Source organism: Mastigoproctus giganteus, chromosome 5, assembly GCF_048544385.1.
Source record: "Mastigoproctus giganteus isolate SK-2022 chromosome 5, ASM4854438v1, whole genome shotgun sequence".
NCBI lineage: Eukaryota > Metazoa > Arthropoda > Arachnida > Uropygi > Thelyphonidae > Mastigoproctus > Mastigoproctus giganteus.
In genome coordinates this window covers 101,458,112-101,471,558 of record NC_143579.1, presented here as the reverse complement: position 1 = coordinate 101,471,558, position 13,447 = coordinate 101,458,112, and the positions used below count along the sequence as shown (strand labels likewise).

The following is a 13,447-nucleotide window of genomic DNA, read 5'->3' as shown; positions in this document are numbered from 1 at the left end:
TCAAGATGAGGCATGTTTCTTGATACGTCTATTTGCAGTCCTTATTTGCCTGTAAAATCAAATCTTTTTTGGCATCCTTCGTATTCAGTCCATTCAATAGTTTCATTTGTTTCAGTCGCTTCAATTTCAGGTTCTTCAGTCTTTTCAAATTGCTCATCCGTGTTTTCTTCTTGAAGCACCTCTTCAATATTTTCCAGTACAGTAATACCCCGAACTTACGCAATAGGTGGGTCCGACGAAAATCGCTTAAGTCGAATTCGCGTAAGTCGGGGTACAACTTTGCATATAAATACATATAGATTTTTTTTTTAATTGGGACCAAGGACCAACAAAAACACTAGTTTAGAAGAAAAATATTTAATAAAATTGCAGTTCTTTATACATATTAATACAAAATATGTATTAAAAAAATAAATGAGTTACATAAAAAAGTTATTTCGATGTCGATGGCTTCATAAAATCTAACAAATTCGTCTCACGACACAGCGCCTTTTTTTCATGCAGAATTTCTTCGTAGCAAGCTAATAATTTTTTATTCCTTGCTTTGTAGCTATAACGTATTCTTCGTTGGAGTCTGTTTTCTAAAATTTTTAAACCCTTTTCAATTGAGCTGAGACCTATCAAGCTTGCAACTGTCATGTGCTTTTCTTGTGGAACTGGGTCTGAAGTGTTGAATACTTCAGTGGCGTTTTGCTCACGCATCTCTATGAGCTCATTCATTGTCAGCTCCTGACTATGTGAATCCAACAGCTCGTTGACATCATCACCATTGACTTCCAAATCTAATTGCCTGGCAAGATTAACAACTTCTATCACATGAGCGACATGATCAGTTTCTGTCATTGTTTTCGTCTCGTTTTTGAAAAAAAAATGGACAGTTTCTTCATGAATTTCATCCCAAGATTCTTCAATGATTCTTACAGCATCTAAGACATTGAATTGTTTCCAAAAGTCTTTAACAGATATCTCACTATATATTTTGTCTCATGGCTTCATTCAGACGTGCAAACGAATGCCTTATGTAGTAAGCCTTGAATATTTTGATGACTCCCTGGTCCATCGGTTGAAGCAAGCTGGTTGTATTTGGAGGCAAAAACACAACTTTTACACAAGGGTTGAAATTAATTAGGGTTGCAGGAGGGTGACTGGGTGCACTGTCAATAAGAAGCATCACTTTAAATGGTATCTGTTTAGACTTGCAATAACGTTTGACTTCGGGGATGAAGTGGTGACCAAACCAGTCCTCAAAAACGGAAGCTGTCACCCAACCTTTATGATTTGACTTCCAAATCACTGGTAAGCTAATTTTAGATATACACCAAACAAAAAAATCAAGAACTGCGTAACTCCGAGTTCGCATAAGTCGGGGTATTACTGTATTTCAATATCTCCTTCTTCATTTCAAGAAATATCCCAGTCAGGATCATTTACCGAATTAACAGAGTCTAAATCTTTTTCATCTTCAGAACTACTACTAAGATTTTCAGCAATTTCTCTCAATTCCTCTTCTTTTAGTAATTTTCTTTTAGCCATTGCTTTTTAGATTTTTTTTTTTTCACAACACACTTGTACAAACTTACAGAGAAACACAACACAATAAAAATGGAGATAATACAGTGCGCTAATGAACTTGTTTTCACAAAATCTCTACCAATACTGACAAACTTATTGCGACGTTTGAGAGTTTATTTTAGTGCAATTAACTTTGTTGCAGTGCGCGCAATAAACTAATTACAAACAACCTTCATATGTATGCCGTAATAGCATCACACATATGTGGCTGACACAGCATCTCAAGAAATAAAGTAACCTACTGGGCCACGTCGGCCACATACGTGCAACACAAAAAAAACCCTCTTTTTTGATATTTAAGCGAAAAAACTGCATAACACTTTCATTTCAATATTTATTTTAGAATTATTTACTAAATATTTTTTTTTTGGCCCTGGGAAATTTTTTTTCTTAAACTAGCTTGGCAGTCAACATGTTAAGATGCATGTTTTGTTGCAATTGGATGCATGATGCATCATCAACCTAGTCAACATTGCCTATCTGAGGCAACCATTGTACAAATGCTTATGAGAGAAGTCGAGGAAAGCTCACTAAGCATGTAATTAAGCAGATCTCTCAAAAAATGGTGTGGTGTAAGAGGGGGAAAAAAATACTAACAATGAAGCCATACGGACTCCAGCTGCCAAAAGCATTGTCCAATAAAGATAAAGTTAGATTATGCAAATTCTGCAATGACATGTCAGTACATGTACTGACATGTCAGTACATGGATTTGGAAGACAATTTTCTAACAATGATTGTTTTCAGTGTTCATGTTCCACATCAATGGCACGATGAATAAGCATAACATCTACATCTGGTGAACACAAAGCAAATCTGCACATTATCAGGTACCATGATGACACCATAAAGGGTTTTGTGCAATTAGCAAATTTGAAATTTATGAGCCATTTTTCTTCTGCAAGAAGACAGTTTGCTGGGTTTTCATTTTAATGTTATGCATAAAAGCTCATAAACTCATATTTCATAAATACCATAAAGGAGATTACTGTGGGCACTGAATGAACCATCAGATTAAGAAAAATTATAAATCCTGGTTTTCAGACCATAGTCCAAACTAAGATTTGCTAATTGTTACTTATAAAAAAAAAAAAAAAAACCACTCTGATTGCTTTATATGAGTTTTAGCACTATGTTTAAATTTAGTGTGCATACTTTTATTGTTCTTGTTTGAAAGCAGCATTCTCTAATCCTTTTCTTGTCAGAAGGGCTCTCTTGAGAACTGTGAAGAAGACAGTTTGGGAACCATGGCATTCAATGATATCAGAGGACTGGGTAATGAAGTAACTATTTTCATGCCAGTTTTCTCATCACATGCATGTGTTTTTCTTCTTATTTCACTTTTATAGAAAAATGGTTACCAAAAATATTATAGAAAATCTTACAGAAAAAAATAGTAAGAATTTTACCATTATGTTATTCTCAATCCAGCTAGAATTTTAATTTAAAAAAATATACAGGGTGATTCACTACCAGTGCGACAAACTCGCAGGAGGTGTAGGGGGCACAAAGACGAATTGGAATCACATAGCATTACAGGGTCCGAAATGCCTTTGTCATGCGGTAGAGGACATTGAACGGGAGGTCGCGTGAACAGCGATCCCACTGGAAGTCAGCATTTGCGAACCAGTTTCCGAGGCAGTAGGATGGACGAGTATTCAAACGTTGAACTGGCTGACATGCACCTCGCGTATGGAGCTGTGGACTGTAACAGGCGCACCACTCTGCACTTGTACCAGGAACGTTTCCCGCACAGGCATGCTCCTCATCATACGATTTTCACATATGTGCACAGAAGGTTACATGAGACTGGTTGTTTCACGAGAGGTACCATGAATCGAGAGCGAATGACGAGGACGCCAGACAATGAGGAGAAAGTCCTACGTCTTGCAGAAGGCAATTGGAGTACGAGTACTTGAGCGATAGGCCAACGATTGGGTATTTCCCAATCCACTGTATGGAGGATACTGTCAACAAACCAAATGAGTTCATATCATCTGCAATGCATCCAAATCATTGGAGCCTGCCGGTTATCCACTCCGGAGGACTTTTGCTACTTGGTTTCTTCAACAAACGGTTTGCAAATGCTGACTTCCAGCAGGATCGCTGTTCACGCGACCTCCCATTCAACGTCCTCTACCGCATGACGAAGGCATTTCGGACCCTGCAATGCTATGTGATTCCAATTCGTCTTTGTGCCCCCTACACCTCCTGCAAATTTGTCGCACTGGTAGTGAATCACCCTTTATATATACCAACCTCAAATTTCATTTGATAAATTATTTTAAATATTAGACCATTTTATGAAACTAAACAGAGCCATTAGATGTTATCACAAATTACATATATGTGCTTTTCTGTGATGAGCTTACCTGGATAAGGAATCCTACCATATGTGACAAGTTCTGTAAGCAAGATACCAAAGGACCATACATCCGATTTAATGGAAAATTTACTGTAGTTTGCAGCTTCAGGAGCAGTCCACTTGATAGGAAATCTAGCACCCACTCTTGCTTCATATTCATCTTCCTGAAAATTTATGGTAAAAGTAACTTTTATAAAACAATAAATGTAATGTCTAGCAAATTACATTATATGATTAACTTTTCTGTTGCCTCATTTAGAAAACTTCTTTTTAAACACTTAATATACTTTTTTTTTTTTTTTTTTTTCAGATTTCCCAGCATATTTCGAACCAATACAGTCAATACGACGATCACTATGGCAAGTGTATTGGAGCCAACATCAACTTTTTTATTGCTTGGATATTGGAAATTACTGGTTATTTTGTGATTAAAAAAAAATAATAATTGTAGAGATATTTTGAATAACGGGGAGCTCAACCATAGCAAAAAAACTCAACTTGACTTTGATATTTATGGGACCTTTCTTTCTTTCTGACAAAACTAAGACCAAAAATTCTGTCCCCCTCCCCAAATGGAAAATGCCAATATCTTAAGTAGTAATAGGTCGATTAGTGAAAATAACACATCAAATTACTCTTACTATTTCAGGAACAAAAATATCATATTAATATGGTGCATAATGAGCAAAATTCTGCTCATTATGCACCATATTAAAAAAGACAAAAACCTCGATTTGCCGATCAAGTCAGTTGAGTGACCTCCCTGAGTGACCCACCCAGAAGTGACAAAATTTCTGAGACTGGGATCAATCGAATTCTCAAGGAACAATCGCCAAAAGAAAAAAATGTTTGTAAGACCTAGAAAGCTGTCCCCCTGATCCCCTTAGTACAAAGAAGGGAAGAAAGGAGAAAAGCTGAATAGATACTAAGGATAACAGAGACAAAGAAAATGCAAAGCCAGACTTGCAAAAAAATAGAAGGAAACGGGACATGCTAAATATCAGATGTCAAAATAATCAGATCCTATGAAACAGGTGAAAGTAAAATTATACCTGGAGAAATTTTTGCAAACAGACCAAACAGGATCACATCAGACTGCAGATTCTGAACTGTTGGTCTCTATTAGAACAAAGAATCATTTAACTCAACACAGAACAGAGTTTTAAAAACAAAAGTGGAAACAGTAACTGAGGAGAAGGACAATTACAAAACCATGAATATCCTTAGATATGCTCAAGTAGTAAGAGCCAACAAAAATGAGATAACACACACACACACACACACACACACACACACACACACACACACACACACACACACACACACACACACACACACACACACACACACACACACACACACACACACCTGACAAAACAAAGGAAAAGCCTATGAATAAGGAAACAAAGTTACTTTAAAAGCTAAGCCTGATTCAACTCTCAAACTTAATGAGGCAGTAAAAAACACTGTCATGACCAAACTGAGACCTCACTTAAAAGAAATCAAAGTTAACAATATGTGCAAACTCTGAAATAATGGTGTCCTAATAGAAGTTGCAAATAAAGAGGATCTGAAAAGAATTGAAAGCCACCCAGAAGTGACTAAATTGGGATTGCAATCTGAAAAATCTAAAGGGAGAAATCCCAACATAATAATCTTCAACGTAGTGGAGTCTACCTGCTGAAAGGGAGCTTATGACCAACTTATACTACAAGAATTTAAGACATTATGACAATCGATGAATTTGCTAGTAAATTTACATTAAAAAGAGGTACAAGGAGCAGGTAGAAACAACTTAATATAATAGCAGGAATTTCACCAAGAATTTGGAGCACATTAAAAGGACAACAGAGGATCTGTACTCACTGGACCAGCCATAGATTCAGGGAGCACTTCCCTGTTCAAGAGTGCTATAATTGCCATATGTATGATCATACTGCCAGGAAATGCAGTCAGAAAACTCCTTTCTGTGGCCACTGTGCACTCACTGACCATGATTTTAAAAATTGTAACAATAAGAATCAGCAACCAAAATGTGCTACTTGTAAGTCAGCCAGGCTGTCTGACTATATGCATAGTATCAGGGATATAAAATGCCCGTTATCAGAAAATGATAAAACTTCTCAAATCTAGAACCAATTATGGATCAGATTGAGAACATGTAAATGACTACGGCTCTAAACTTCGTCCAATTGAATGCTCAGAGAGCACATACAGTTGATCATATCAGACTCAAGCCAGAGGATAATGACATAGACATCTTGGTAGTACACACATATGAGTAGAATTCAAGGATACTCAAGGAGCTATAAAATCATAGAATGCACTTCAGGCATGACTTCTACTGCAATAGTAGTAAAAAAACACCAACCTTACTGTCACAAAGGTGGGTCACCTCTGCTCCCCAGTGGCAGTGTGTGCACATATCACCAGTGCTATGGTTTATATTATTTTATATATTTATATTATAAGTATTTTATATTATTTCATTGTATTCCAAACCAGGTAAAGATATAAATGACACTATTGAATATCTACAAATAGTCACAGATTTTCTACCTAATGCTAACATTATTGTGTGTGCTGATGTCAACTGCCAGTCAACCTTATGGTACAGCAATGCAGAAGACAGAGCAGGCACACATAATGGCCAGATACTAACTGAATACACAGTTACCTCCACATTTCATGTATTAAATCAGCCAAATAACCTGCCAACTTTTAGCAGCACCATGCGGGAGAGTGACATTGATGTCACTTTTGCTACAAATTCAAAAGCTTATAAAATTACAGACTAATGTGTCCAGTCAGTCTGGACCACATCAGATCATAGAGCAATTACTTTGAAACTAAATAAACAGTTACAAACAACCAGCAATACCAGTTGTATATCAAAAGATATAACATAAAGAAAGCAAATTGGAATATCTTCACAGAACTACAACAGCTAAGCTGCAAAAGCAGGAAAATTAGTGGTCTAGATCAGTTGGTGTGCAAACTGTGGAGCGCAACATCCAGGGAGTCACAGGATAAATTAAAGGGGGTGCAGAAATTTTTAAATAAATTTATTTTTTGTGTACATAAAAGCTAAAAACCTGTTGTTAAAATTACTTTTTTTACTGTAGGTGTAGAGACCTTGCTACTCGAACTATGCAATAGGAATGAACCCTACTGCCTACCACGTTTGGAATCACCTTAATTTGCTTACTGGCTATGGATATGGATACACAAAAGACAGCTGACTAGTGCGACTTCTCAGTAGGTATTAATACTTCTCAGTCCTACTCAAATGCTGAGTAGTACTGAGAAGTACTACTCAATTAATCCCTTACAGTAATCCCTTTAGCTCTTAATTCGTGCTTCCCACAGCACAAATTCTCAAATTGCCTGTACTGTATTGCCTAAAGGCCAGAGGCGCAAATATGCAGGTAAATATACATAACAAGTGTGTTGCACGCAAGCTTTATTCTGCTTCGTAATTCAGTGCATTCTCCTTGCTGCAATAAAAATTATTTCAATTATGCATGGAGAAAAGTACAGCAACAATTTCAAAGCCATTCCTCTGTCCACAGACAGTCTCGAGGCATATTACAGTTATTGGACAACATAAAATTCAATTTATTAATCAATTGAGAGAAAGTCCAATTTTTGCAATATGGTTAGATGAATCAGAAAAAATGCAGTCAGAAAATTCACAGAAATTCTCTGTGGATTTTCTGGATTTGCACAGACAGCTGGCTGTGAAAAACAGCCAGCTGTCTCTGGCTGTTTTGCACAGCTTTGCAAAGAAGAACTATGGGCCAGAAGATTTTTGATTTTATAAATATTTTCTTTCAAACAAATAATCTAGAACAACTGCATTGGGATTTGACTGATTGCTGCATTAAATAAAGGTTTAAAAGGCAAAGTAAAGGAAATTGCTCCAAATACAGTTTTTAATCATTTCATCATACATAGGGAAGCATTAGTAGCAAAGGAAATGCAAACTGATTTGCAAGAAGTTTTGAAAGATGCAGTAAGCATGATCAACTTTATTGAAAGTAGAAGCTTGTTCTAAATGAATTTCTGGCCTTGAATCTGGGCATATAGTAGTAGTAGTAGTGGCACAGTATTTAGGGTCAGGTGCCACTGGCATCTGCACTGTATGTACTCTGTGATGGAATACAGAACTGAAAAAGGCCAGGAAAAAGTGTTGTGTCTGGTTTATGTACTATTCTATTTTGTTCTGCTGTTATGTCTCTGGCTGTTTAGCTACAGAGCCCCTAGTGGGACCCTGTAGCTAAACAGCCAGAGACATAAACAACATTGCCCACCATCACCACTGGGAGGTGAGCCAAGCAGTCCCTTAGTTCTCTGCCAGAGTCCGGAGAGAAGCCAATTAAAAAATATATTAAAAAAAAAAAAAAAAAAAAAGCGTGAAGAAAAGGTGTCTCATGGAGAGACAGTGAAGGTAGGTCTGAATGAGAGTGAAGCTTCAAGTGGTTTGATAGAGAAGTTAGGCCACCCAGAGAAGGCAAAGTAAGGGTGGGGGGAAAGGGAATAAAAGTCACTGGGACAGATGTCCTCACGTGATCGCCAGAGGCCGAGGCTCTGGATGCCCATACTGACATGAGAGCACCAACAATCCCACACCAGATGGTGGTTGTTGTTGTGGTGTTTTCTGGCACAAGGGCAACTTAGGCCATACTGCATCTCCCAAATCAATTCAATTTAAATATAAGAACTACTTGTACAGCAATTATTTTGTTCAGCAGTTAGAAACAGTCATACATTTGAATTTGTTTTAAATAGAAAAAGAATTCAGAGAGATTTGCTTCTTTACCTATGATGCTAGTGAGAGACAGAGGTTGTTGCAGATCTGAAATGAAACTAAAAGCCATTCGTCGGGTGTTGTTAAACAAACTACATTCAAGAAGTATGTTTTACTGTAAGAGGTTGTGAGCAATGCGCACACTGAGGAGGATCATTTCCTGTAAGCAGATATAGATGTGTGAGGTGAGTCTGACCTATTCAGATTCTGGCTAAGATTACTTCTTTTCTATTTTTACAAAGGCTAGAAGTCCATAATTGTGGTTCGGGTTTTATTTGAAATAGCTTGTTATTTGTTTGCATTTTCCACAGAACTGTACATTGTTCCATGCATGTTCTCCGTATATTGTGTCTATAATCACGATATGGGACTAGATCATTTGTTGAAGCTACGTTGGAAGGATGCTTTGCAGCATCATCTGCACATTCATTTCCTGGAATACCACTGTGGCCAGGGATCCAAGAAAAGATAACAGTTTGTTGATGCTCGTGAAGCTGCACCAGCTTATATCTTATGAGTTTTAATAAAGGATTGTTAAGCAAGGAAATGCCTTTCAAAGCTAAAATAGCACTTTGTGAATCAGCATATATTATACTTTTATTTATTGACAGCAGCGAGATATTTTTCAGAGCAAGCTTAATGGCATGAAACTCAGCGGTTTAACTGCTACATTCGGCTGGAAGTGAAAACGAGACAGTTGTAGTACAGAAGACAACAGCTGCACCCACTTGATTGTCAGACTTTGAACCATTAGTATAGATCTTGGTAAAGTGGGGGTACTTTTGTGTATGAGCATAATGTAGTTGTTGGATGTTAATCTTTGCTATGGAACCTTTACCCCATTGCTGAAAGTATTCATCAGAAGAAAGTGTGAAGGTAGTCCAAGGGGGGTTAGGATCTTCTGATTCTCTGAGGATATTATCAGGCTGGATGTTCCAGCTTTCTACAAGAATCTGCAGTCTGATACCAGCAGGCAAAATTGTTCTGGGTTTAGTTGCATAATGGGTTTTCCATTCATGAGGATCATGAATGGAAAACCCACTCTGTTCATGAGGATCATACAGTAGTGGCCAAATAGGATGAGTAGGCAGGCTTTTAATTTTAGCTGAGTAATTCATCAGCAACATCTTTCTTCTGATGCTAACTGGAAGTTCGTGAGCCTCAACACCGCTCATTGGTGAAGACAGGATACTAGAGCTGGAAAAGGAATTAGAAAATGTAAATTGGTATATCATCAGTTTGGCTGAAACAACAAGAAGAAATGGAAACAGTGAAAGGAGTGAAGGTGGAGTTGGCTCTCTGGTCTATAAAGATATAAAAAAACATTTTGGAATTCAAAAGTATATCACCAAGGGTGTAAAGACTACTACTACTACTCAGGATTTCTAAGAGGTATAAGCTAAAGATTATAATGATTTATGCACCAACATCGAGCCATGATGATGAAGAGGTTGAAGAAATCTACACTGAAATTGAGTCTTCTAGATGAACAGAAAACTCACTACACTATTATTATGGGGGACTTCAATGCTAAGGTTGGAAAGAGACAAAACAGCGCAGAAAAGTGAACTATAGGAAATTTTGGAATTGGTGAAAGAAATGAAAGAAGTGAAAGACTTGTGGAATTTGCAGAGTCTAGAGGAATGTCAGTAATGAACACTTTTTTTTCAAGAATACATAATGGGATACATAAAAATTAACAGGTGACACGGAAGCCTATGATAAATAAGCTGGTCTGTAACCAAGTCACAAAGGAGGTTAGGCAGATTACGAGAAATCTTTGGCAAAGGATGCAAATAAAAATAGCAAAGAGTTCTTTACTTATGTAAACTCTAGAAGGAAGGGAATGAATCAGATTGGTCCACTTGATATGGATGATTCAACTGTTGATGATTCTGGTAGCTAAAAAAACTAAATTATATTTTGCATCTACATTCACACATGAGGAGTTATTCAATGAGGGAAATGCTAGAGGAGTTTTAAACTCTGGCAGTGAGCTAGATGGTTTTGTAATAACTGAGTGTAAAGAGGAGGTGAAATTGTTGAAGACAAACATAAGAAAGACACCTGGGGTGGATGGGATCTATCCAGCTATATTAAAGGAGGTAGCAAAGGAAGTAAGCAAACCCTGAGCCATAATTATGAGAGCTCCTTGGACTCAGGGGAGGTATCCATGGACAGGAGATGTGCAAATGTGATGCCAATTCATAAAGGAGGATCAAAGGGTGACACAAGTCATTACAGACCTGTTAATTTAACTTCTGTTCTAGGGGAAATTAATGGATACACTGGTTAAAAAAGGACTGAAGGCTCATCTAGACAAAATTTCAGTTATAGCTCGGACACAGCGTGGGTTTATCAAGGGGGTCTTGTCTGACCAATTTGATTGGCTACTATGATGTAGTCACAAAGGAAATGGATGTAAAGAACAATTTTGATATCATATATTTAGATCTTAGAAAGGCTTTTGATACTGTTGCACATGGAAGACTGCTGCACAAATTGGAGCAGTGTGGCACTGGAGGCAAATTGCTGCTATGGATAAAAGGATGGTTGAGTGGGAGAAGACAGAGTGGTAATCAATGGTGGATTAATGTTATTAGTGGAGTCCGCCATGGTTCAGTTGGGTCCATTGTTGTTTTCTCTATTCATTAATGATGGTACATCAGGCTTAATGTCCAAGTTTGCAGACAATACGAAGGTCAGCAGGGCTGTTAATGACACTAATGTCAGTATGCTACTGCAATAGTATCAAAGATGAGCAGATGGGCTGAGAGGTGGCAACTGAAGTTTAATATTGACAAACGTAAAGTATATGGGAAGCAGTAACCCCAGAGTAACATATCAACTGTGTAATACTAAACTGACAGTGGTAGAGAACGAAAAGGACTGGGGATAATTGTGCAGTTAGATATGAAGTTTTGCGAGCAGTGCAGATGGTCTGCAAGAGTAACTAATGGTGTCTTGTCAATGATATACAGGAATTTTTCTAGCAGGGATAAGGAAGTGATTATCCCCTCTTATAAGGCAATGGTCAGGCCACACCTTGATTACTGTATACAGGTCTGGAGGCCTCACTTTAAGAAGGATGTAGAGCTGCTGGAATGAGTACAGAGAAAGGCAACAAGATTAGTGAATGGAACAAAGGGTTGCTGTTACGAATAAAGGCTTAAGTTTTGCAAATTACAGTGTCTGGAGACTACGCACCTGCATGGTGATCTGATTGAGGTGTATAAGACCTTGAATGGTTTGAGCATGCTCAATGCTAATGGGATTCTTCCTCTTGCTCAGAATAATCGTCTGAGAAGGCATAAATTCAAACTGATAAAAGGCAGCTATAGGATAGATGTGTGGAAGTTTTCCTTTAGCCAGCAGATGGTTAATTGCTGGAAGAAACTTCCATCTGTCATTGTAGAAGTTGATGGCTTAAATAGATTCAAGACAGAACTAGACAAACATTGGACTTGAGTGGATGGGTGAAATGAGTAGGGTGTTTTTTTTTTGGCTGATGCTGTATAAGCTTGCATCATACGCCTTTACTAATGCTAATTACTTGAACATAACTTGAATGTCTGCATGATTTATAATATATAGAAAACTATTTCTGCAAATGTCAAGATTTACAGCTTGTGGAAAAAGCTGTGCTCATTATCTGTAGGCTGTTTTCATAATGATCTGCACTACTACTTTCAAACGAGGAAAGTGTTTCACCATTAAATACTAAACCAAATCAAACAGAAATGAGAGTCAACATTATGATCAATATATAAATATTATGGAAACCAATAGAGCTAATGATGCTCAATATTTGATAGTAGAATTGAATGAGAACAGATTAACATGTTCAATGAAAATAAAGAATCATGCAGCAAAAAAAAAATGACCAATCTTTCAAGCAGCAGGATTGTTGCTTATTTATTTTAAAGCTGTAAGGCATTTACAGGCAAGGAAATGGGATGTAAATAATAATCCAAATTACCTTCGAGAAGACAGCAGTACAATTGTTAATGCAAGGTGCTACAATTGACAGAGTTAACAGACCCAGCACAGAATGATAATAGTGTGCCACATATGGAATCAGTCTGTATGTGACATTTCTATGGCACTGAAGGTCCCTAGATCAATGGATTAGAATTGATAATGTGATCTACAAATGGAAGAAAACTGGTGCTGAAACCATTATGAAATGACCTGGAAAACCCCAAAAGTTGATGGAATATGACAGGGGTGCCTTGCAAATAAACATCTGCCTGCAAGGAAGGACATTTTCACAGTAATGTCAGCACCAGTACAGTGCACACGATGCTGTGTGATATGGGTTACCATGCAGCGATCCACAAGCCACTAATCACCCTGTCTAATGCCAGATGCCAACAAGCTTGGTGTAAGCCCACCGTTGTTGGACCATAGACACGTGGAAAGCTGTGCTTTGGTGATGGTAATTCCTGGGTATGGCAGATGCCTGGAAAAAGCTACCAGCTGGACTGTATCATCCCAACAATGAAGTTTGGCAGAGGCAACATGATCATCATCTGTTTTTCATGGTTTGGCCTGGGATCATTGGTTGTTTTTGAAAATGAATGACAAGGTCTATCTAGGCATTCTGGACAACAATGCTTTACTACCATTGTGGCAGGACGTCAGGAAAGGCCCATATCTGTATCAGCAGGACAACACCCATGTCATGCCACTTGGTGAGA

At 37.7% G+C, this 13,447-nt stretch overlaps 1 protein-coding gene across 3 annotated transcripts in view; it reads right to left on the bottom strand.

The window, feature by feature from the left end:
* The window catches only part of LOC150085589 (tyrosine-protein kinase Src42A-like), a 140,276-nt gene that overhangs the window by 20,467 nt on the left and 106,362 nt on the right, over window positions 1-13,447 (bottom strand). For all 3 annotated transcript variants that reach the window (XM_090374128.1, XM_090374127.1, XM_090374126.1), the window contains one exon: window positions 3,945-4,101. In XM_090374128.1, the coding sequence (XP_090230254.1) occupies window positions 3,945-4,101 (157 nt within the window). The remainder of the gene's footprint in view (window positions 1-3,944; window positions 4,102-13,447) is intronic.